At 44.4% G+C, this 25,572-nt stretch overlaps 2 protein-coding genes across 6 annotated transcripts; both read left to right on the top strand.

The window, feature by feature from the left end:
• The first annotated feature begins 2,223 nt into the window (after positions 1–2,223).
• MAPKAPK5 (MAPK activated protein kinase 5) lies at positions 2,224–18,178 on the top strand. Of its 5 annotated transcripts, none has more exons than XM_042828802.1 (13): positions 2,224–3,243; positions 4,358–4,433; positions 5,596–5,693; positions 6,635–6,743; positions 9,101–9,190; positions 9,718–9,813; positions 10,434–10,514; positions 13,586–13,773; positions 15,874–15,994; positions 16,136–16,266; positions 16,895–17,016; positions 17,336–17,440; positions 18,064–18,178. In XM_042828802.1, the coding sequence occupies exons 3-13, from the start codon at positions 5,608–5,610 to the stop codon at positions 18,156–18,158; spliced, it is 1,224 nt and encodes a 407-aa protein (XP_042684736.1). In that variant the 5' UTR covers positions 2,224–3,243; positions 4,358–4,433; positions 5,596–5,607; the 3' UTR covers positions 18,159–18,178. The 5 variants fall into 5 exon arrangements, with proteins under 5 accessions (XP_042684736.1, XP_042684739.1, XP_042684734.1 ...); XM_042828805.1 differs by having other exon boundaries at positions 3,209–3,243; positions 16,895–17,010; XM_042828800.1 differs by lacking the exons at positions 2,224–3,243; positions 4,358–4,433; positions 5,596–5,693 and adding an exon at positions 6,236–6,386.
• Positions 18,179–22,656: 4,478 nt separating this feature from the next.
• LOC122165779 (disintegrin and metalloproteinase domain-containing protein 21-like) lies at positions 22,657–24,618 on the top strand. The gene has a single exon (XM_042829095.1). It carries the CDS (start codon positions 22,663–22,665, stop codon positions 24,616–24,618), a length of 1,956 nt encoding a protein of 651 aa, XP_042685029.1. The 5' UTR covers positions 22,657–22,662.
• The last annotated feature ends 954 nt before the right edge of the window (positions 24,619–25,572 follow it).

Raw genomic sequence — 25,572 nt, 5'->3', positions numbered from 1 at the left:
TTCATGACCCCCAGCCCTACCCCTGCCATGTGCTGGCTGCCCCCAGCTCAGGCTGCCCAGGGCCCATCCATGGCCTTGGGCACCTCCAGGGATGGGGCACCCACAGATCTGGGCTCTCTTCACTCTGAGTGAAGAATTTCCTCCTGACATCTGACCTAAATCTCCCCTCTTTTAGTTTAAACCCATTGGCCCTTGTCCTGTCACTATCTGCTTGTGTAAAAAGTTGGTACTCCTGCTTATAAATTTTCCTCAAGTCCTGGAAGATCTCAGTGAGGTCTCCCTGGAGCCTTTTCTTCTCCAAGATGGGACTGAAGTAAGTTCTGCATTCAGATGGATGCTTCTAACCCAAAGTACTTTCCTGATTCTGTTCTTGATCTGAACCCCTCTGAGCTGAGAGGGGCAGGAGCAGACACAGCGCTGTCCCTACAGCCATACAGCAGTTCTGATACAGGTCTTTATATGAAATACTTAAAAACTGTCTGTTTTGAAAGTCTCCTGAATAGCTGCTTCAACTGCACTGTGCTAAGACTGATGGCAAAGCAGGGAGCCAGCGTATCAGCCTGGTGCTGGATTTCATGGTTAGGTTGCAGCCTGAGCTGTCTGAACTCAGGGCTCAGAATTCTTCCCACTTGGAGCTGTTTTTATTCAAAATGCAAAACCCATGTCTTTTAAATCAATCTGGACTTCAGAAGTGAAGAAGTGTTGGACTTCTCTTGGGTTGATTATTTTATTTATATTTTTTTATAGAATGAATCACAGAATGGCCTGAGTTGGAAAGGACCTTAAAGATCATCCAGTCCCATCGCCCTGCTGTGGGCTGGTTGCCACCCACTATATCAGGTTGCCCAGGACCCGGTCCACCCTGGCCTTGGGCACTTAGAGGAGTGGGGCATCCACAGCTTCTCTGTGCCAGAGCCTCACTGCCCTCATGCTGAAGAATTTTTTCCTAATGTCAAAGCTAAATCTTTCTTCTGTCAGTTTAAATCTATTACTCTATGTCCTATCACTATCAAAGCTCAGTGAGCTTTGCAAAGATAAATCCTGCAGTGGCAAGTAACAGAGAAGATTGCAAATGCCAATACAGGGGGTGTTTTTAAGTAGATCCTTTTGGAATTCATTTACTGAAGGAAGCATTTATGAAGCCATCCAGGCTTTGTGACAGATGACACCTTGCACAGAGAGTCCTCAGCATGTTGTGTTACCATCACTTGATCTCAGCCCGGATCCCTCAGTTCCTTCAGGTGATTGTTGGGCAGCCCTGGGGCAGCGCTGCTGAAATAGATGTTGGTATTTTCACAAGGCAGATTTTTATCAGGGTGATTCAAATATTTCACTCTGTTTGAATGGGATGAGTCAGTGTTGATTTACAGCTTTGTACGTTCTTGCTGCTGGGTTTGGAGCTTTTGTTTCTGAATTAGGAGATGGAAGCAATGTTGTACATGAAGGAGCAGTGAAGTTCTCAAATACTGTGTTTTATATCAGTAGGAGATGGTGAAGAGTGTTTCTTCGTTACTGGATTATTCTTTCTAACTTGTGAAGCTACTTTTGAAGGAAGATTTGAATCTAAATAAAAATGCAGGGAAAAAAAAAAGTTGGGTTTTTATTTAGAACAATAATGCCCAGAATGTGCAAAAATTGACTGATCTGCAGCTTTTGAGTTTGTTCTTCAGGAACTGACAACTACTAGATCTTATTCTCACTTCATCTGATTCCCATTCCTCTGCCCTGTTCTCCCAACTCAGCTGAAGTGGGGTTTCACTCAATAATGTTCTTCTGACATTGTGCTTTCGCTCCGGTTGTGATGCCTTTGGTTCTCTGTGTCTGAGCAGCAGGAAACTGAAGTTGGCTTTTCCCTTATGTGCTTCTCACAAGGTAGTGAAATTTGTGTTAATTTAATTGATGGAAGCACAAAGAAGCGTTGTCTGCTTTGCAAACAATAAAGCGCTGTGATCCCGTGTTCCTGGGGCTTTGCTTTTTCCCCCTCTTTATTTTAAAACTCCACCAAAAATCTCCACTTAAAAGCTACCTTTCACTGTTTCCTTTCATGCTATCATCTATGATCTATGCAGTGTCCACTCTGGGTTATTTCCTCCCTTTGTCTCTTACACTCTCCAACCCCTTCAGCTCTTGCCTTAAGGATCAGCTTTCCTCTGGCTTTGTTTCCAACCCTTGTGGTTTCAAGTTTGGCTGCAGTGTGGTCAGTGGGGCCACAACCTGTGGGTCTGTCCATGCCTTCAGCAGCACAGCCTCCATCTGTACCACAAGTGGATGCTGAAGTGCTGCAGTTTTGAATGAAAATTAATGTAGGCAGAAAATCTGACCCAAAAAAGTTGCTTTATGTGTGGTTGGCTCTTCTAAGCATTTACTTGCTTGCTTCTCTGGAGCCAGCTTTCACTACCACCTCCTTTGCTTGGAGTTGATCAGAAAGCAGAGCTTTTTGGAAGCTGATTCTGAGCACACGTGTGTGATTTGTGACCCCCAGCATGTGCGCACCATTCTGCACCCAGTCTGCATTTCTCAGTGCTCCATTTGCACCCCACAAATGTTAGGACATGTTTAAACACGACCACACCCAGGCTGTGTCATAACAAACCCCTGCCCTGGTTGTATGGATTTGGACAAAAGGATTATAAACATGAGCTTGGTTCACTCTCAGACAAGCTAAAATGAGTCACGCAGCAGTTAATTTGCAGTGTAGTGATTCCAAAGGTTTGCAAACCTGGAGAAAACAGAAAAATTATTTTCCATTACACTGTATGACCAAGACGGATGTGATAATGCTGTAACTGGGCCTTTGCAATTGATCATTTGTAGGAAGAAAGCTGGATTTAAGGGCTGGGCAGGGAGAAATACCCTTTGTACATTGCCTGTGTTAGAGCAGCAAGATCCCATTTGCTGTTCTCAATAATCCTGCTTCAAAATGCCGGGGGGAGCAGCCTCAGCAGCACAGAAATTGCTTTCTGCTGAGCTATATTCTGTGAGCGTTCGCTCTTAGGTTTAATTTGCCTAGGTGAAGCAGAACTGCAGAACAGGCTCCGTCTGCACTCTGCTATCTGCAGATCAGCTGCTGAACTGGGTGTTTGGGAAGGGCTGTAGTAATTTTGATGTTTGTTTTTTTTTGTTTCTTTTTTGTTTGCTTTTTCCCCTCCCCCTGCTCCTTCTTGAATAGGAAACCTCCATTTTAGAGGAGTACAACATTAACTGGACTCAGAAGCTGGGAGCTGGGATCAGTGGCCCTGTTAGGTAAGGCCACGCACCTGTGGATCTGTACGTAGTATCAGCTGTGCAGAAGTGAGTATGTATTTTAAGTGTGCCAAGAGCAGAAGGCATGGCGGTGTTGAAGGCTCTACAAGCAAATAAATGTCTCTGTACTCACAGCTGAAGTGTGAGCAGGGAATTTGCTGTTGCTGGGTTTGCTGGAAGTAAAAATTCTGCTCACTGCTGCCATATTCCTGAAATCAAGCAGCCCCAGGGATCGGCTGTGACCCGGTGGCACAGGGAAGTGCAGCTCAGGCACTGATGTCTTCCTGCTGCCCCATCTCACTGCTCCCATCCCAGTGTCAATGCTGGGACCATCAACACCATGTGCTGCTTTACCAGCTGCTTTTTCAGCTCCTCACATGAGGCCCAGCAGAGTGTGCACCCAGCACCAGGTTTTGTGTGGCTCTGTGACCACTGCCGGAGCTGGAAACAAAGCTTGTTTCCCTTTGGGAGCAGGAATTTGTTTCCAGCGCCTGTGCTCAGATGCGTGGGAGCCTGGTGGGCTGTTGTCCCCTGCCACCGTTTATCTTTCTTTTCAAGCAATTGGATTCTCATCCATTTTCTGTCACTGCCTCCGATCTTTATTAAAATATCCCTTTGTTCTCGATGCTTTTTGCTGCCTGTTCATAGGGCCCTGCCCTCTGACGTAGTTCAATTGTTAATATTAAATGGGGGAAAGAGAGAAAAAGCGTGTGCAGCACGTCTGGTGGCCTTCAAAATCAGGATGTCCGTGCAGAAACACTTGATTTATTGCAGACACCATCCTCCATGGGAGATGCTCAGGCTGCCTCTGTGTGCTTTGGGGTTTTTCATCACAAGTGGCTCTTGGGGATGAATAGAAGGAGCGCGTTCAGCCGTTACCACGGCTCTGAAGCACTCCTCCTGCATTGCTGAAAGCAGAGCTTTGTGTCGGGTGGTTCTGCAGAAGGTGTTTGGTTGATTTGGAAGGCCAAAAGCTGAGGCTTTCAGCTGGGATACGGTGACAGTGCTCTGTGTATCCCATGTTCTGGGCATTCCTTGTAACTACACATCAGTTTGCTTGAAGTATCTCTTTAATGTCCTTGCTGACCAAATAATTTTCTTGCTGTAATACCAGAGTCTGCGTGAAAAAATCCTCTCAAGAACGCTTTGCACTGAAAATCCTTCTTGATCGTCCAAAAGCTAGAAATGAGGTACAGTTTTTATTTGTTCTCTGCCATCTGACGCACCACAAAGGCTTTCGCTTTTAAGGAACTGCTGCAGCAGTTTAATATCTGTGTTCTGCAGGTCTTGCTGTGCAGGATTCCTTGCATTTAGTCCTCCAGGCTTGTTCCTGGAGCACAGGGGTGGGGACACCGGGTCTGCCTGGCCTTGAATGTTCTAAGTTAGCTGTATGTGTGCAAGAGGAATCTTCAGAGCTCTGCCCCATGCAGTGTAACATGAATAGCTGAGGTGTCATTCTGTGTCCACACATCTCACTCTTGGATGTTGCTGCTGTAAGAGCTGCCAAGAACACCTCAAGTTGCACATGAAATTGTTTGGGTTTGTCTGTATAGGAGAAACTAAAGAAGCTCACTGATACCATCTGTGACTTGCTGAGGGTGATGAGCGTGCCAGTGCACCAAACCATCAGCCTCTGAAATAATGAACAGCTGTTCAAGTTTTCATGAAAGTGTGGGGGGGAAAAGTTCTAATTGTCCTCAAGGTTCAGGCAATTTCCATTTGTGGACTAAATTTTCCCTTACTGCTCCCAGAGGAAGGAAGGTTTGGATATGAAGAGCATCCAGCCTTGCAGTTCAGGTCACTTTAAGTCAGGTGACATTCCTTAGGTTCCTGTTTCAGAAAGTCTGAGCAGATGAGTTTCCTTGCATGTGTCGTGAGCACTGCACTCATCCTCTTGGACATGAGAGGAGCAGAATTATGAAATGTCAGGTTTTGTTCTTGAATTTCAAGATATGTGTCAGCTTAAGTCTGATCTTCATTACAAATTTAAAGCTAGTTCTACTTCTAAATTTCTTAAACTAAAAAAAACTCTCAGCAAAATTAAAATAAAGAGCAACAACAAAGCAGCCCTAAAGATTGGGCTTTTTCTGGAACTGCTGGATTTCATTCTGTCATCTGTAACCAATGGACTCGCTAAGCACAAACTTACTGTCTTAGTCTCAGTGTGTAATGGCTGCTGGTTACTGATGTGGATATTTAGGTGTTTTAGGTATTTCTAGCTTTTTGAATAGTTGGAGGAGAATTTTACATTGCGTGTGAGCAGTGCTGAGCAGCAGTTGAGGGGGAGAGGGGATCAGAGCAGCTTGGATGCACATCACTATGTACAGTAACGCTTCTTCCCTTCTCTTTAAGGTACGTCTGCACATGATGTGTGCAACACATCCAAATATTGTTCAAATTATTGAAGTTTATGCTAACAGTGTGCAGTTCCCACATGAATCCAGCCCAAGGTAAGACTGCACAGCGTGTTTCATTCCCACAGCTTGCTTTCCATATTTAGGCCAAGGTATAGTGGAGTTTGCTTGCTTTTTTTCCCCTTGCAATCAGTGTGGCCAAAATGAAAACTTACTGAGGGTTCCAAACATTTCTGTATGTCAGGCTAGGCAACATTTACTTTTTCCTGTTCTTGACATCCAGGCCTTTACATATTTAAAAAAAACTTGATTCCTTCAGTAATGGTTTTGAGCACATCTTCATTTCTGAGGTTTTGCACTGATTTAGTCAGTGACAGCTGCATTGGCCGACAGGATAAAACATAGGAGAACTAGAAGTCAATTTCTTGAGGCTCTGCCAGTCCTCATCTCCTTGATGTCTATACTTTGTCCTCTGCAATGACAGCAGTAAAACTGTAAATTAAAATCAGGAGGTACAGCAGAGTAGATGAGTATCATTAAAGATGACCCTCGACCTCCTGCCACAAACATCTCCAGCATGCAGGCAGCTAGCTGGGCAAGGATGGAGGCAGACAGGTGTAGGTGTGCTCCAAGCCAGCTCAGTTTCAAGCACTCTGCCTGCATTATTACTCTTTGGAGGTGGAGTTGCACATTAGTGCATCTCAATGGCTCCCAGACCCGAGCTGGTGGAAGATGTGGATGCAGGGTGCAAACACACCTGTGTCATGGGATTTGTTCCAGTGAAGTGAGGTGGGTTCTCAGCATGAAGAGCAAACTGTGGGCTCCTGGCTGGCAATGAGTCAGGTGTGGTGGGAGCCAGAAGATCTGCAGGTGATGTACGAACTCAAACAATGGCTCAGAACAACTAAGTGGAAGAAGCGAGTATGTCTGTTTCTTTTGGCCTGCACCTGTAGATGTGAAGTATGCATTACTAGCTTAGCAATTCTGTTCTTCTTTTGATTAATTTTAATGTAACAAAATGAAATGCTTTTGAACAGGGCTCGGCTCCTAATTGTAATGGAGATGATGGAAGGGGGAGAGCTATTTCACAGAATCAGCCAGCACCGGCACTTTACTGAGAAGCAAGCAAGCCAAGTAACAAAGCAGGCAAGTTAACACCCATGTATAAGCAAATCCATGAATGCTAATGGCTAAAGTATTTAGCAATTTCTTGGTGGGGGGGAGGTGGGAAAAAAGGAAGCTAAAATAATCCTCAGTTCTGATCGAATGATCATTGCCTGCTTTGTTATAATCTGACAATGCTTAAGTTTCAATACAAGGAAAGAATCTGAAGGTGTGGGCTCCTTCTGCTGTGTTGGGACCCTACTGTCTGCTGTCCTTAGCAGTGGTTTTCCTAACACGGTTTACAGACCTTCACTAACAAGAACTCTTTCCTGCACAATCTTTGTCTGTATGTCTCACTATTGTCCTGAAAGCATTCCATCCACCAGTCCACAGGCTCTCACCAAACAATGCTTGCTCCTGAGCTCCAGTTTGAGAATCATTCTTGGCTGTGACATAGAACTTAGAATTTCTTTCAGCTCTTAAATGGGCTGGCAGACAATAACTCGTGTCCTGCATCGGTGGTTTTTCACCTGAGTTCTGTACTTAGTTTTGTGGAAGAACCCAAGAGGACTGTCCAACTATAGCTCATGTTTTCTGTGCTGTTCTGATTTCGTCCTTCTCTCTCCATTTCTCTAGGCAGCTCATTCTTGAATGTTGTGATTTTAGAGGGTCAGTATTTATTACTAGACATTTTGGTGTCCATGGGCTATTTGTGGCTTAGCAGTGCATCTGCTGTGATTAACTCATCCAGCAGGAGTAAGCAGGATGACAAAGCAGAAGGTCACTGTGGGATTCACTATGGGGAGCCCTAGTGTCAGCTCTCAGTTCTGGGTGGTTTGTTCCTTTAAGCCCAAGCTATTGGATGACTTGTGGCACCAGAAAGCTTTATTCCATGTAGGGGATAAAGGAAAGAGAACGTGAGATGAGATCATACAGCATTTGGTATAAATTGACACCACTGGTTATGAATACACCCAGTTCCTGATCACCCCCTTTCCCCTCTGTTGGGGAGATGATGTTTTTGGTACTGAGGCCAACAAAAAAAAAAGAAGAGGGCTGAATAATTTCATCTTAATGTTCTGTCTTGTGCTTTGAGTTATTTCTAATGAAATGCTAATATTGCTGCTACTTTTTGGCTTCATCCAGCAAAGAGATTAGGTGGAAATACAGAATTATTCTTGACACATTATTGTCATGTCCTTTGAGTGGGCATTTGATTCTGGCACTGCAAGGCAGTTACTGGGATTAACATGTTGGAAAATTCTTTTAAAACTGTATCTTTACACTGAACACAGACTTGATACACACTTGGGTTGTTCATGCTCCAGGTAACTCTTTGTGTTAACATTTATAGGCACTGTTTATAAGCAGTGCTTATAAATGTACTTTGGAAGCAACATTAAAGCCTTGTTCTTTAACCTGGTGATTCTCATCAATGTCTTGAACAGATCTTGGTTCCTTGTACCCAGCAATAACTAAAACCTTGTCACAAAGCTCCCTCACTGCATCTGAGAATACTCATTATATTTGTTTCTGAGCTAAGTTAACACTGAACTTCTTCTGTCACAGCAATCTGCAGTCGTTTAAGGACTCAGCACTTCACCCAGAGTGCTGCTTAAGGGTGTGATCCTGCAGGAGGAACACTTGCAAATGAGGATCATGTGCCTTTGCCTTACTTTGGTTTCAGGAATGCTGTTCAAGTATTTATGATTTGTTTTCCTTTAAACAGGTTGCACTTTCAGATGCATAAAGTCTGTAGAGCTTTCATGACAAGGTCACAGCTTTCTAAACCACGGCAGCATAAGAAGTTGCCTGTGAAAGAACTGAGTAATACATTTCTGTGTAATACTATGTGAAATGAATAGACTGCAGGCAGTACCTTCAAGAACTAAAGAATAAAGCTGCCTGAGTGGTAACTGTTGAGTTTGTTAAAATGCAGTAAAATATTTTGCTGAAGTACTGAGGCAGGAACTCATGTTTGACTTACGTAATCACTGGAGAGCATGCAAGCAAGTTCAGTCACCCCCAAGGGCTAGAACAGCATACAAAAGGACACTGTCATGACTCATTTCACTTCTGGCAGGTGTAAAAATGCCCAGAGTTAGTCAAACAAAAAGGGGTGGGAAGCCCACTACAACTTAGCTTTTATTTTCTGTTTGCTTTGAGTGAAATGCAAACTGAAGAGCTTTGTTGGTTTCATCTCCCTGTCTTCACACTTCACTGCACTGTTGCTCTGTACAGCCAGGGTTGTCTTCCCTCAGAATTGTATACAAGCAGAATTAAAAAGGTTGGGGCCTAGGCTGTGTTGGCAATGTGATTGAAAAGATAGAAAGACAATAACTCTCCAGGCTGAAGGAAGAGTTCTATAATTGCAGCTGATTTGTTGTGCCCTTTTTCAGATAGCTTTGGCTTTGCAGCATTGCCACTCACTAAACATTGCACATAGAGACCTCAAGCCCGAGAATCTCCTCTTCAAGGATAACTCTTTGGTAAGATTAAAACTTGGCATTGTTTTTTGCTGCTGAATTCTATGAAAACGACTCCATGATGATTTTCAGAATAGTTTAAAAACGTAAACTGATATTAATGCAATATTTTGGTGACAGAAAGGAATGACTTTTGGCTTTGTGTGTTTCCATACTCCTGTGTGGTCATGGGGAAAATCCTCTCTGACCCTCATGTCATTAGGATGTTTTATACATGCCATGTAGTTGCTTTGACTGAAGTGTGCATACCATGCCACATGTTTCTTCCTTCTTTTGCCCATAACCTGCACTTGCAGTGACCTCCCTACAGTGCATTTGACTCTTTCCAAAGCAGACAACTGCTTTGACCCCTAGTGCCCAAGAGAACAAAGATGGTTGTTGCAAAGATTGGTTTATCATCTTTTAGCTACTTTGTGGGATGATAGGTGTGTAAATACAAAACAGGAATACATGGGGTAAAGGTAAGAGGAGTAGGAAGCATTAAGGATGTAGTAGAAATGCTGATTTTGTAATGTAACATCTTGTTTTAGGATGCACCTGTTAAACTGTGTGACTTTGGGTTTGCCAAAGTAGACCAAGGTGACTTGATGACACCACAGTTCACTCCATATTACGTAGCACCTCAGGTAACAAACTATTATGGTTTGAAGTTATAGGGGGATAATGACCTTTTGCTTGTGCCTTCAAAATAATCTAATATTAAAAGCCCTTGCTGTCTTATTAAAAGCTTTTGCATGCAGGAGTTGTTTAGGAGCGACCTTTCAAGACTGAGTGCTACAGTGGTACACTGATCAGAATAGGAGATCGTGATGCAGGTTTCCCAGATTGTGTGGTTGGTTTGAAAAAGTCCCTGCTTCACAAATCCTTGTAGCTCAGGCTTATAAAGGTTACATTCCAAATGAATGTGCTGAAACAGTGAGGTTCTATAAAGGCAGTTGCTTAGGAGGAGGGCAGTGTCAGAGGTTTACCAATTGACTTTGACTTGGCTCCCTTGTCATTATGCATTGAGACATAATTTATAGTTGCAGACAGGCTGGTTTTTGTAGCACTACTTTACCTGCTTCACTGAATCTTTCCCCTGTGTCGAAACATTCGGTTTTAGGAAGAGCAGGCTGAGTCTGGCAGTGTTCAAGAGCTGTAATAAGGCCACTAGTGGAAAAGAATGCAACATCTTTGGCATGGGCATCTTGTTTGTGGTGTCTGTAAGTTGTGTGCTTTTTGCAATCTTCTCCTCTTATGGCAACAGGTATTGGAGGCACAAAGGCGGCATCAGAAAGAAAAATCTGGTATTATCCCCACCTCTCCAACACCTTACACGTACAACAAGGTAAGCCATGAGACATGTCAGTGTCTTCAAAGCATTTTGTTGAGGTTTTTTTTTCCCTCCACAGATTTAGATGCTGTACACATAGTCTGTAAGTGCAGTTTATCACCTAAGACAATAAACTTTATTGTCCTCAAATTTCAAACGCATACAGCCAGGAGCAATAAAGTTGTTCAGGTCTCTGTGATGTCCATACATCTAACTAGGTAGACATCTCACACTGAGCTAAAAGCAGGATCTACAGGGAACTGGAGGGAAACATCACGTTGCTTGCTAACTGGTATATGTATGTATCTTCAGCTACAGGGATATAGTATCTTTGGGGCTGTATTTCTCAAATGTGTGGCTTATTCAACCATTCTGAAGGAAGGAATAGGGAGTTCACTTCTACATTGGTATTTCTCCCCTTAAATGTGCTAGGGCCAGCCCAGGTTTCATTCAGTTGATGGGGAGGACTGGTACAAATAATGATCTGTGCAGGTAGCTGTCTTTCTCAGTTAGGTTAAAAGTGACCTGGTAAAGGGAGAAGGGGAGTGCATCTGTGTTTTTTCTGATGGAGTGAATAATGGAATTTGAATGAATCTAGTCCCAGCCTAATTAATGATCCTCCAATTAAAGGGAAAATATGCACTCCTTGTTAACAGGATCACTAAATGTAAATGAGATTTTTGAGAGACCAGGTAGGAAGGTCTTTAACCTCCATTCAAATGAATCCTCTTCTCTGCTGCCAGCTGCAGTTTCTGGATGTGCAAAGCACTGTTTAGGCTACATTGGTCAGACAGTCGTGGTGGTGTCTTGTCTGCATCAGGGCTCTTCTGCCAGATGACTGGTAGCACACTGAGTTGTCTGAAGCAGGAGACCGTGGGCAGTGACAATGCTGCTGGAGCCTTGGCAGAGTTCTGACAGAATGTGTCCTGAAAGATTGGACTTCTTCTTGGTCACTGCAAAACATCTTCCCTCCATATCAGCATCGCTCACTTCACAAGGCAGAATCAAGTATTGAGTACTGTGGATTGAAGCAGGTTGAATCTCAGATAATAGCCCTCTCCAAGGGACTTCTCTTTCATTGTAAAAGGATAGATGCAGTTCAGAGTCACTTGAAAGTGGTTGCTTACTGTTCATACTGTTCATTTCTTCTTTAATGAGCCAAATAACCTTGTTCAGGGCAACTAAAGCAAAATATGGGCCGTGTTCTTGTACAAAATAGAAAAGCTTTGAAAATAGGTATCAACTGGAGTTTGCATACTTGCTAACAAGTGCCTCGATCACCTGGGTGTCACGGTGTGATGAGTGAATTTGTTTGCATGTGTTTCATTTAAAAAGTACTACTTGGTCACTCTGAACTGCTTTCAGTCATGGTGGCAGGACTGACTGCAAATGAACAGCCTCATCCTTACCTTGCCAAGTGTGACTCACTTGCAAAAGCAACTTCTGGCATATGCCTGGTTTCCCCAAATAGACTGTGCTAAACTCCCAGGTACCCCATCCTTCCACAGCAAGTCAGAGCCTGGCAGAAAGGCCTGTGATTCACCTTCATGATCAGCAGCTCCATCCCACAGATGTAAATTGGAGGAAAAAACACGTCTGTGATTTCCTGAGTATTTTTGTTAAGCTGGGTGCATTGGATCAGATGTGTTGTGTTTGTCATAGCAGAGGAGGCTGACTCTTGAAAAATAAAATCTCAGAACCATATCCAGAAAGAATTTAGATTTAGACACCTGTTTCCAACTTGCACATCTAAAATCCTATTGGTGCCATTAGAAATTATCTCTAGTCACAGTGAAACAGGAAAAACAGTAAAAATCACATGGCTAAATAGAAATTAAGACTTCTAGATCCATCTGACTGACACAAATACCTGTGTGGAGTGACTCTGTGGCCAGAAGCGAAGGCTGTAGTTTCATGTTCAGTAAGAGCTGATCCAGGTGCGCTCCCTCTGGAAGGAAACAGTCACACCTCTGAAAGCCCTTTTCTGGGTCACTGCTGATCCAGACAGAAACCAGCCTTGGGAGCTGGGAATTCTGTTTGCCAAGTTTGTCCATGTGGCTTCACAACCAGAAGTGCAGCATTCGTCCCCAGGGACAGCATGGTGCAGCTGCACAGGCTTCTGGCTTTGGAACTGATTGCAGAACCTCTCCAGCCCCTCAGCTCCCCAAATCTGCCTTCAGGTAGTTTTCCACAGCCACCTGCACCTAGCTGGAGCTCAGGATTCTCCTGTCTGTATATTCCTGACCCTTCTTGCATTGCTATAAGCCATCGGAATTCCCCTGGAGAACTGAGAGGACTGAAAACCAACCAGTAAAAAAAAATAAATAAATCCCTGCACAAATGTAGGAAAGAAATATTGCAGGTGGGTGACAGATGCAGAGGCAGTCCTTCCAGCCCCAGCCTGCACCAAGCAATTCCAGAGCTGCATCTCTAAGGACGTGCTCCAGTCAAAGTCTGGGCAGTTATGATCCTCTTCCCTTCTTCAGAGTGGTTGTGAACAACAGATATCCAGATTCTCTCTTTTTTTTTTTCCTTCTCTATAGTTTCACATTCTTAAAAAACAATTGAATGATATTCTGATTTCTGTTCTGACATTCAGAGCCAAGGGTTCAGCTATCCTGAGGGGTAATGAATACGCAGCTCGTTCCAGCCTCTGACGCACTGCAGTTTCCATGCAGGTTGCCATTGCCCAGCAGAGTCATAGGAGCACGTTCTGTAAACAAGATGGCTCAAGTGCTGGAAGGGTTCAGCTTGGCAGCATGGAGTTACCTTGTGCTTGCATGTTTGCCAAGAAGATAATTTCAAATGCACTTTTAAACCAAATGAGCAGGGAGAAACAGCGAGCAGGTATTACCCTCCTGAAGGAAAGAGCACAACATCCAGCAGCTAAAAGGGAGAGAAATACTTAGGAAATGTTTCTGATGGAATTATGACCTTATAAGAGAGGAAGAACAAATCCATGAGGATGCTCAGATGTTCCTTTTTCTCGGAGCTGTGCTCCTGTGTCCATAGGGATCATGTAGAACATTTAACAGAGGCGCGTCGCTGCAAATCGCGCCCCAAAGTGATCCTTTCCTTGCTTTCAGAGCTGTGACTTGTGGTCCCTGGGTGTCATTATTTACGTGATGCTGTGTGGATACCCTCCGTTTTACTCCAAGCACCACAGTCGGACAATTCCAAAGGACATGCGGAAAAAGATCATGACAGGAAGTTTTGAATTTCCAGAGGAAGAGTGGAGCCAGATCTCAGAGATGGCAAAAGACATTGTGCGAAAGTGAGTCAGCTGAGGAGAATGTTGTGTTGCTCTGTGCTTGTATTAAGAAACTGGAAAATCACTTGACAGTGCCTTATCACATAGGGATTGTTTTTCCAGCGGCGGGGTGAATTGTCTGCAGCACACAGAGCTGAAAAAATGCCTATGTTCAGCACAAAAGAAGTTTGGTAAATACTTCCCCCCCTCCCCCCTTTTCTTTTCTCTCTGTGTACAATTTCTGATGACCCTAAAGTTGCTGGAATGCACTGTGCTTTTATTCTGTAACTGACTGCACACCTGTGGGCAGTCTCCAGGTGTCCATCTCCTGTGGCAGTGTCCAAACTCCTGTAAAACCAAAGGGCAGAGTGTCAGACTATGAGATGAGATTTTGCATGGTATTTTGTTCTAAATGCTGCTTGGGAGCTGGTTTTCCTGCAGTACACATCTCTCATTTGAAGTATTTCAAACGTTGTGATCCAGTGGTCCTATCTGAAAGCATGAATGTAACACTGATTATGTGCTGGCCTCACTTAATTTTTTCAAAAGCAAGAGGGACTTATTGCCTTTGTATCACCAGAGGAACTGGAAGGGTAAAAGCAATAGAAATAGGGGGAAAAAAAATCTGTAATACAGTTTTAAACTGTTGCTGTCGTTTGTGATGTAATTAAAACCTCCACGGTCTTAACATAGTTTGGAAAGAGTGCTGAGTCCCGTTTATAGCAGCGCAGGAAGGCCCAAATCTTTCACCACATAAATTGCAGATTATGTTGCAGTGAAAATTCTGTTTAAACCGGGGTCAGCAGTCAGAAGGTTTCATTGTGTTTTAAAATGGCCATGAAACTCATGGAGTGCTGTCGCTTGGCTTCAGTTCACTCAATTCTTGAGTAATGTTATCAGGACTCGCTTTCTGGTCTGTCTTTTTCAGCCAAAGAGTCTGAATTTCAGCTTACAGTGCAGGAGTACATTTAGAATGTATATAATTATGGAGGAGTTTACATTTTATTTGTGTGTATGCACTTCACATGAAGGCTTGCTTCTGGAGAGCCTCTTTTGCATTCCGGAGGCCATTTCCCTTCGAGCGTGTCAAATTGATTTCTGACCCCAAGCTTTACAAGCGGAACTGCTTGAGTATAGATGAGGACATTGAAAACTGATGAAAAAGGAAGGCATGTGTCTTGGATTAACACCGAACTGACAGCCTGTTTGGCAGCATGGCCTTGCAAGTGAAATGTTACGAGCCAGTCTGTGGTCCCGCTGACGTTTTGTAAAAGTGATTTCCACTTTCTTGGTACATTAAACAGTTCTGCTCTGCAGCCAGGAAGCTGATTTGGAGTATTGTCTGAGAATGTGTGACAAACCGATCAACTCGTTCTGTTCCTAATTGAAACATTTGGAATACTTGTCAGCACTCTGTGTGAAATGTTATTTTTCTATTAAACAGTAGTGATTATCATGGGAACGCGAGTTTATCTGCATAATCTCTTTCCAGGGTGTCTTTCCAGTAACGTTTAATTCAGAGGGCTTTTCAGAGATTTCAGAATAATGTTCCTTTTCATTCTGAGTCACTGCAGCTTGCCAAAGCACCCATTATTTCAGGCTTTCACAGAGGGGAAAAAAAGCAAAGGGGTTGCCCAGTGGAAGCAGTTAATTCAGAAAATAGGTTTTGAGCTTTGAAGCTTTGCCTTACTTAACCATGCCCACAGTGCTTGGTCTGCATATAGACTGTCATGCAGATGAGCTTTAGACACGCGTTTCTATGGTGTGTCGGCCTGGATCGTTTCCAGCTTGTCTGGAAGACAATTTCCCATGAGGGAGGATGTGAATATAATGTTCAGCTGGATGCAGGTATTAGCAACATGGCCGTCGGTGCCTTTCTTTACACCAAATTGCTGCTAATGACTGAAGGAGCTGTGACTGCGTTAAGATTCACCGCAGCAAGGCTCAGTGAGGCTGACGGAAAGTCGGGCTGCCTTGAGGTCAGCTGAAGGTTTTGGTTTATTGGGAGCGGTTTCTTCTTTTGGTCTCCTTAGTGTTTAGAGATTGCCAAGCGCTCTGCTCACATGGAGCCGCGCGTTGTGCATCCCAAAGACCTCTTTATGGACTGATGGATTCCTCTCCCAGGTTGCTGAAGGTCAAACCGGAGGAGCGGCTGACCATCGAAGGCGTGCTGGACCATCCCTGGCTCAACTCCACTGAGGCACTGGATAACATCCTGCCCTCTGCCCAGCTGATGATGGACAAGGTTTAAACAACGTTTTGTTGTATCAAGATTATTGCACAGAGGAGCTGCTCAGCTTCTGGGCGGTTTGAGAGTTGTCTGTCACACCCCGGCCGTAGCTAACATTGTCCATTAATTCACAAAGCATAATTCTTTTCATTCCAGGCAATGGTTGCAGGGATACAACAGGCTCATGCAGAACAGCTTGCAAACATGAGAATCCAAGACCTCAAAGTCAGTCTCAAACCCCTTCACTCCGTCAACAACCCTATCCTGCGCAAAAGGAAATTGCTGGGGTAACTCTCTAAAGCTGTTTTTGAAAGATCAGAGTGTAGGCAGCTGTGATGCTTGGAGAGTGGCTTTAAACATGTTACAGGTTCATTCAGTTGTAACTGTGCTCCTGAATTTCTGATTTGGTTGCCACACTCTTCATGCAGAAGCGGGTGGTTGGAGCAAGTCGTACTTGCATGATATGGTGCCTCTTCCAAGATGGGGCGGTGAGGAAGGAGATGGAGCAGGTATTATGTGATAGTGGAACAGATCCATTATGAGGAGATGAGTCAGATGTTGAGAAGGCAACACGAGAGAAAGAATTGCAATTTTTTTTTTCCAGATCTTAACATTTGCTTACAAAAAAAAAAAAGTCAGGTCACCTCTCTTTGTTCAGGTTACCTAATTGAAAAACAGAATGATCAATGTTAGGATTACCCTTCAATTAGTTTGAATTAACATTTATTTTTCTTCATTTTCTTCATTTAAAATGGTCTCGTAATGCAGCATGTTGTAATAATTAATGCTAAATTTGGCTCCCTTTCACAGCTTTCCAGACAGTGAAAGAGAGTGCTCTGCTGGTGCAGTTATGCAACGAGTAACAGACATGACTTGCATTCAGAGTGTAATTGTTCCTTCCTTGTTCTTTTGCAGCACCAAGCCAAAGGATGGTGTTTACATCCACGACCCGGAGAATGGAAGTAATGATTCCAATGTGGCTCTGGAAAAGCTCAGAGATGTGATTGCTCAGTGCATTCTGCCACAGGCTGGTAAAGGTTGCCACTTTTAAGAAAGTTCCATTCCTAAATACACCAGGCACTGATTTCTTTTCCTGTGCCTCAGGATCAGTGCATCAATACTGACAGTCTGTCTTGAGAGGATGTTTTCTGTGGACTGTAGTGCATGCATAACAGTGTCAACAGCAACATGTGGAGTTGTTAAAATGAACTTCCATATAGGAATGTTTGCCTTCAGGCCAGTTTCCCAGTTTGCGTGAGGCAAGGGGGAATAACTGAACATATTGTTTCGTAAGTGCTGGATGTTGCTCAAAGGCAGAATGACAAAGCTCCTGTTTGTCTTTGTTCTCCTGAGCAGGAGAGAATGAGGATGAGAAGCTGAATGAAGTGATGCAGGAGGCGTGGAAGTATAATCGGGAGTGTAAGTTGCTGCGAGACACTCTTCAGAGCTTCAGCTGGAATGGTGAGGAACTCCTCCTCCCTGGAGAATGGTGCTAATGCTGGTGAATGGGTGGGAGCAGGGACCTTATGACATGGAGATGAGAACAAACTGGAGTTTGTGCCAGGCTGGTGTAGGTTACAGCCCTTCTCCAGCATGGATGTGTTAGAAATTGAGGCTTGAAGTTCTGCTTTAAAATGCCTGTTTGAGGTTCAGGATAGAGCTCTCGAAGGCACCAGGTTGTTTACAAACTTTGCACAGATAGATCTTTACATTAGAAACTGCTTCAGCTGGTTTCCTTCCAGCTGCTTATTAGCCTCGTTCTGTTGGAGGCTGCTGCCCTTATCTCTGTCAGCACAACGTCTCTTCTGCTCAATTTAGGGAGGAAATGGAATTAAACTAGGCCAGCTGCTTTTGGGGCTGCTCAGATGGCTCTTGACATAACAGAGCATAGTGTCAGCCAGGTTCACAAGGCTTGGCCATGCCTCTTCCTTAATTATTGTTTTTTGTTTTAAGCAGAGCCAGAGATCTTCACTCATTTTGCTGGCCCTGCAAATGCTGTCCCAAGTGTGTTTTCTCTCCAACCAGTGTGCGATGCCAGCAGTAATGACTTTGTACCTGCTGACTACCTGTTCTTTTCCTTTCAGGCAGAGGATTTACAGATAAAGTGGATCGACTAAAACTGGCAGAAATAGTAAAACAAGTTATTGAAGAGCAGACAAACTCCCATGACTCTCAATAGCTGGAGCTTCTTAATCTTTTTTTTTTATGGAAATTTAATTTACCATTTAAGATTTATTCTTTAACTGTAAAAAGTATTTTTATGTAAATTAATAAATCATAATTATTTCATTAAATTTCCATACTGCTTGAAAATGCTGTATAGTTGTAGATACAAAAAAATCATTGGTACTGTAATATTTTTTTAAAACTCAGTTCCTTGAGGTATATACGATCACTTACGTACTGTTAATCGTAAGTCCCCCAGATGGGGCAAATTATATTGTTAAAAACCATTCTTTTTCTTAATAACCAGTTGCAGAAGCTGCCTTCCATCTGCTATACATACAGCCAGCTGCAGTGACTATGTATATGAAAATGACAGCCAGTTTCTCAACACCCTGCTCAGTAAGTACTTGAAGCAAGTGCTGTGAAATACAAACTTCATAGCTACCCTTTGCACCTAAATTCTGAGTATGTAGAGGCAACAAAATAGCCTTCTGTTCTGCTAGATGACCCCAGAGCCACGCTTGGCCTTGCCAAGGGCACCTGAGTCCATATGCTAGCTGTGTTTTTCAGTTCTGATCAGTAGCTGCCTTTCTTTGCCTTGTAACCCATCTTCCTCAGAACTTCTTTATGGCCTAACGGCCGTTCAGCATAAGGCTCCTCTTTTTATCATACTCTTCAACAGCAGAATCAAAGAATGTTCTAGTTACTTACGTACAAGCTGTTTTTATTTTCCTGATGGGATCTTCTACAGACAGCAGTAAATATGGGGTCCATTTGTTTCGTCTCCAGATCAGAAGCTGTATGTGTTGCACCCTATTCTTTCCTCTCTAGAAGACCCAACACTTTGTTTCAGACTTATCCTCTTGTTTGAAAGAGATCATCGTGGCAAGGTTCCTGATACTGCTGTGTGAATCCACAGCAATCCTTCTCTTGTGTCACCCTCTGGAGTCCAAGCTCCCCATCTTTTTGAGGCCTTCGAGCTCCTCCTGGTGGAGCCACAGATGCAGGGCTGCTCCTTGACGCGTCCTTACGCTGCCTGGACCACGAGGCTGTCCAGGGCAGATTCTTACACTAGTTTGGAACATTGGCTCCAAAAGCTGCTTTTTTTATTTTAAACGAAACAAACAAATGAAAAGATTCTGTACATATTTCTAGTTTTCTACCTTCTGACACTTTTCTTTCTTTGAGACTGGTCGAAGGCTTTTTATAGAGATATTTTGGTACCAAACACGTGCAGACGTTGAATGAGTTTGGTCTGCAGACTGAAGTGCCAATTCAGGGCTATTAGTATTGACTCTTGATCATTATTGTTATATTTCATAGCTCGTTAATTTTGGGTTTACATTTACAAACTTGAGCCATGAATCTCCCATTTTCCTCTGACGGCAGTCCAGCCTCCTTTTTTGTCTCTTTTCTATAACAGACTTCCTTGTAACCTTTAGCTTGGATGGCAAACCACTGTCTGACTCTTTCTATACAATTTTGTAAGCAGTAACTCAGTTTTTCTACATGAAGGAGATATTTCACTTCCCATTCTTCATCAGCACCTTCTCAGCTTTCTTTTAATCCCGTTGACAGTTTTCCAATGCCTGATTTACTGCAGAGTGAGAACCACAGTCCCTAGCTGACCATCACTTTCTCTGATGGAATCAGGGAGTTTTGGCATAAGCCAGAATTGTATTTCTGACACTACGTGGAATGTTTGTGTACTGACATGCATCAATGACAACTGGAGGGAATTGGCAGGAGATGAGCATTTGTCATTTCTTGATCTTGCATCAGTGAGTCTGTAGGCCATATATGCCTTTCTGTCCTTGTCCTAAATACCAGACCACGTCAACATCTGCACAATCTTGAAATGTATAGACATTTCCTTTATAACTTGAAATTTGTCTTTTTGGGGGGAATATCTCATGGTGTGGGAACTTCTAAGTATGGCAAATAAATAAACAAGGAAATCACCAGAGTTTGAATAGGAGCGCAGAAAATTCCCCACTAAAGCACTTTGCACCCCTGCCCTCTGAGGAGGAAAACACTCTGGCACTTTGTTGGGAGCCAGAACTTCCAAGCAGAAACATGGATCAGTTTGTAGCTATGCCATGCCACAGCCTGATCTGCTCAAGCAGCTTGGGAGCATACATGGGAGTATAACATGGGGACAGGATTGTTCTTTGGAAGACTGATCTGCTGCTAAAGACAGCAAGGCTTGTAAGTGTGTGTGATGCTCTCTAGAGGTTGCTTCAGCCTGTTCTGTACTACCAAGAGCAGTTACCAACAGGGCAGTGGGTGCACCTGTGGTTGTGTTTGGGTGTCGGAAGGGAAGTCACATTTCTGAGGTGAGGAGGAACCGTTCTTTATGGGTTTGCTATTGATTTTAGTGTCTGTGAGAACTGAGAGTGCTCTGATTAAAATGGAGGCAGGGAGGGACAGATTAGGAAAATTCAAGGTCAAATAGTTTTACTTCGGACAAAATTGATTCTTTAGCTCTTGAAAAAAGTTACGTTTTGGATTTCAAAATCAAATACACTTGAATTGATCTCACTTGCATATTTTAAAGTGATATTTTACTTTCTCTTTTGTGTTTCTGTTCAGTTGACATGAATGCAGGATACCTTATCTTGGTTGTGTAGCCTTTTAGTGGTAACGATCTACTGATGCTTTACAGCAGACTGTGAATATTGTAAATATCTTGAGATGGAAGGGTTGTGTGGGAACAAGGAAGACATTCTTTGTAAAAACACTAAAAGGAAATGGGGAAGCTGTGTCACTGGGTTGGTTGGTTTGTTTATTTCTAGAATTTTATTTAAGAGAAAAATCTCAAATCATTTGACTTTTTCAAAACTTTATGTATATCTGACTTCTCCTGTGACTTGATTATTTAAGGCATATGTATTAAAAGGTTAGAAGAACTTGACTAGAGAAAGATTGGAAATAGCAACATGTCAAATTTTTGCTGTCAAACCTTCACGTTTTTCTTTTAGAAACCTCAATCTGTCCTCATCCGCCACATTCAACTCCTGTGTATGAAAACATTTGCATTTCTCCTTTTCAGTGTTACCTGTAACATGTTAGTTTATTTCTGATCAGTATTATATTGTAAATATTACGCATTGGTGTATATAAATGATTTTACTAAACTTACTGGTGGCCTCTTTGTTTGGTCTCCGAGTCCCTTTGGCAGTGAAGGGAAGAGGATTGGGGGCGAGGGATCACCGTGCTCCTGGTGCCACCCTGAGCTTTCCCACGTCCCTTCTGCCCTAGCAGCAGTGATGTGGAGCTTTGGTTTTGTATCACTGATAGGAGAGAACGAGAAGACAGACAGGGTTTTACTCAGCCCGTGAATTCATGTCTTCTGTAAAGCTTTAACCACTGCCTGCCATCAGGTGGCAGCAGGACATCCGCCGTGCTGCGGGTTAACCCCGTTGGGGAATGGGTTTTTTTCTGGTAGCTACAGCTTCCAGGGAAGGGAGGGATGAATTATTCTGTGCTGCTGCGGTAGCACTTGGTGCTTCGTGACATTTCCCCCTGTTGAAGTCTAACAGCTGCATTCTGACAAAAGCACTCCCTGGGGCAGGAGCAATGCCTTACTGCAGGTGAAGCAGGGCAGGCACTTCTGGCAGGGCTGGCAGCTGATGGGAACCCAGGAGGGGAGAAACTGGTGGACCTTGGTTCAGGCAGAGAACAATTCCCAAATATTCCAGGAGTATTTAAAGCAGCCAAACCAGCTGCAAGAGCTCTGTGACTGTCTTCTACATGTAGAAGAGTACATGACCCAAAATATGCCTCTCCCTTTCCAGAAAAAAAAAAAAAAACCTGCCCTTGAACAATAAAACATTCAGTGATGTGCCCTGCAAAGATATCTGTCAGCATGGACTACAGGCTCTCGCCCTGCAGCTGAAACCATTAGCAACCAAATCCTCATTGTTTTCCTGGTAATCTGCTATTCCTTTCCACTGATGAATGCTTAATCCCCTTTTAAACAAATTGCCACAGCAGCACTGGCTCATCGCACTCTCAGCAAACAGGGTCAGCCTCAGCAGGATGCAGTATTTGGGGTGTATGTAATGGAGTGCTGCTCCTACCTGTGCTGACACCAGGGTCCTGCCGTTGCCTGTACTCCCCATGGAATGTTTGCGTTCAAATAGAAGCCAGACAGACACTCCCTGGGCCCTTCATTCCAGCTGACAACCATGGCTTCAAACTGGACACAACCAGGGCTTGTGCCAAGGCATGTCCCAATGGGCAGCAGGTTTCTTATTGTATTGGGCTTCTCCTTCCTGTCTGTGGGGCTCCTGCTGCTGTGTGCAGACTGCAGCCCCCAGCCCACCTGGGGCTATGCAGCCTATGAGATAGTAACTCCAAAGAAAGCTGGCTCTAAGGCAGGCAGAGCCAGCCAGGGCAGCACGTCCTACTTCATCAGCATTCAAGGTGTGGATTATACCATTCACCTCAGGCAGAAGAAACACTTTGTAATTACAAACTTCCCTATACTCACTCGTGACTCCAAAGGACAGGTGATGATCGAGCAGCCCGGTGTGCTAGCAGATTGCTATTACCACGGCTATGTGGAAGGAATCCTGGACTCCATGGTGACTCTGACCACCTGCTCTGGGCTCAGGGGACTGCTGCAAATTGGAAGCTTGAGCTACAGCATCGAGCCCCTGGCAGCTTCCTCCACATTTGAGCACCTCCTGCTGCAGAGGGAGGCGGCAGTTCCTGGGACAGTGATCTACAAAACACTCCAAGGAGGCAGGCGATTTGCAGGTCGCGGGACAGCACCCAGGCAGTTCCAGCCCTGGGGACGGACACGGTACTTGGAACTCATGGTGGTGGTGGACAAAGAGGGGTTTGACTCCTTTGGCACAAGTATAAGAGATGTGACACTAGAGGTTATTGAAATAATCAATCTGGTGGATGGACTGTTTTCCTCTGTCCGCCTTCGCGTGTTATTAACAGTACTGGAGATTTGGACAGAGAAGAACCCTATCAGTATCACCAAAAACATAACTCAGGTCCTCCACAGCTTCAATCGCTGGCGCATTCAGCATAGCCCTGCACACATCATGCACGATGTGGGGTGTCTGTTTGCCTCGCTGGACTTCAGTCACAGTACAAGAGCATTGCACACGGGCAGTGAATCAAACTTTGCCAGTGCATGCAACAGACAGCGCTCCTCTGCTGTTGTATCATTTGCAAAACAGACTTACATTGACACTGCAGTCCATGTCGCTCACGAGTTGGGATATGTCCTTGGCATGGAGCACGATGACGAACACTGCAGGTGTGGAAATGCCTCTAAATGCATCATGAACCCAAAGAGCACAGTGAGCTATAGATTCAGCAACTGCAGCACAAAATACTATTTTGATTTTATAACATCAGGGCAAGGAAAATGTCTGAATAACATTCCATCATCTATAGGGAGATTCGTACCGCAGCGCTGCGGGAACGGTATCCTGGAGGACAGGGAGGAATGTGACTGTGGCTCAGAGGAACAGTGTAAGTCAGACCCTTGTTGTGACAATACCTGTCAAAAGAAGGAAGGAGCCATCTGCACTTCTGGACAGTGCTGCAAGGATTGCAAGCTTCTTCCAGAAGGAGAAGTGTGTAGGAAGAGCATCAATCCTTGCGACCTGCCCGAGTACTGCAACGGGACGTCTGAGCATTGCCCAGAGGATGTGGCCAAGCAGGACGGAACCACGTGCGCTGCAGATGGATACTGCTATTCAGGAAAATGCAGATCTCACACATTACAGTGCCAGAATATCTTTGGTGAGAGAGCACAACCTGCTCCACTACAATGTTTCGAGGAGCTGAACACAAAAGGGGATCGATTTGGTAACTGCTGGGGAGATGGCACAGACAGCAAATTTCAGAAATGTAAGTTAGAAAACGTCCTTTGTGGGAGGGTGCAGTGTACTAATGTTAGACACCTGCCTCAGGCAGATCACTCAACCATCATCCAAACCCCAGTGGGTGATACCTGGTGCTGGGGCACGGAGTATCACGTGGGCCTGGACACCTCAGATGCTGGAGTCATTGAGGATGGCACGCAGTGCGGCGAGAAGAAGATCTGCATCAATCGGACATGTGTCCCTGAGGAGAAGTACCTGGCATCCCACTGCTCTGCCAACACCACCTGCAGAGGAAAGGGCGTTTGCAACACTAAAGGAAACTGTCACTGTGACAATGGCTGGGCACCTCCCTTCTGCCAGTATGCTGGCTTTGGAGGAAGCATCGACAGCGGGCCAACACCGGTCACGAAAAAAGGGCTTTTTAAGTCCATTGTCAGGATTACCATACTGACTGGCACTGTTCTGATACTTGCAGCACTTGCCACTGAATACATCAGAAAGTTTATGGCAATCCGACTGTTGAGCAGGCCTGCTGGACGAGGTCAGTCCAGAGAGGGGGATCCTGAGAAGGAAGAAAGTCAATCCAAATCAGCTGAGAGTCAAAACTCCCCAGTATAGGACTTGATCTGCAGCAGCTGGGCTCAGACACTGACTCCTGACACAGCTGCAGTGGACTCATTTAAAACTTATTCTATAGAAGTGTACAGTTTGGAAAGCTCAGTTTCTTTTCTGTAGGATAGCAAAATGAAATTGTTTTGATAGATGTCAGTAAGAAAAAAAAAAAAAAAAAAAAAAAACTAAAATGACAGAAGGGCTCAGGTTCATTTGAAATCCTGATAGTTTGCACAGGCAGTCATCGCTGTGAGCGATACATGGAGCAGCGAGGATCCCAGGGTGGCTGAGGCAGAGCCTTTGCTTGTACCAGTGTGTAACAACCAGAAGGATCAACACAATGGAAAGGTGATACAAGATGCGTAATGACAGAGGGACAAACCCCACAGAAAGGTGTTATAAGGGAAGGAAAAAAAAGGACTGCTCACCCATCTCTGAAGATCTAGGCTCACAGGGGAGAGATCTGCAGAAAGAGATCCTTCCCCAGTGGCAGTCAGCCTTAAACGAGGTCTAGGAGAGTGCAGGCAGCCTCCAGCCCTTCTGATCACACACATGAATTGCCTCCACCTGCACTCCCAGGGCTGACCTGGTCCTTTCCCCAGCTGCTCAATCTGTGTTTCAGGCCAGGACTCAGCAGTTCCCATTCAGCTGTGTACGAAAAGCACAGGCTGGCTGTGCAGGGGTAACCCCAACCTGTGCCCTGGGGGTGCTGTTTGCAGCACGGGTCTCCAACGTGGGGTGTTTTAGAAGTACAGCAGAGCAAGCACACAATTTACAAATAAATAAATATGGGTATGTTGGGAAGGAGCTCCCAGGAAACCTATACCGATAGGGCTGTGTGATAAAGAGGGCTGGAGACCACAGGTTTACAGACTGGCAAAGGAGTCGAGGCAATGAATCAGGCACAGAACGGCTCAGGTTGGAGGGGCCGTTAGAGAGCAGTGCTGTGGGAGCAGGCTG

Source organism: Centrocercus urophasianus, unplaced genomic scaffold (assembly GCF_019232065.1).
Source record: "Centrocercus urophasianus isolate 14NV4802_14NV808 unplaced genomic scaffold, USGS_Curo_1.0 seq_30, whole genome shotgun sequence".
NCBI lineage: Eukaryota > Metazoa > Chordata > Aves > Galliformes > Phasianidae > Centrocercus > Centrocercus urophasianus.
Note: the sequence above shows the minus strand (reverse complement) of the source record. Positions and strands in the feature narration are given on the sequence as shown.

Bases quoted from the DNA above. Each gene is read 5' to 3' on its own strand.
- MAPKAPK5 (XM_042828802.1), top strand. From the start codon at position 5,608: ATGATGTGTGCAACACATCCAAATATTGTTCAAATTATTGAAGTTTAT. The intron at 16,267-16,894 runs GTAACTCTCTAA...GTTCTTTTGCAG, and splicing joins CGCAAAAGGAAATTGCTGGG to CACCAAGCCAAAGGATGGTG. The intron at 17,441-18,063 runs GTGAGGAACTCC...TTTTCCTTTCAG, and splicing joins TCAGAGCTTCAGCTGGAATG to GCAGAGGATTTACAGATAAA.
- LOC122165779 (XM_042829095.1), top strand. From the start codon at position 22,663: ATGATCGAGCAGCCCGGTGTGCTAGCAGATTGCTATTACCACGGCTAT.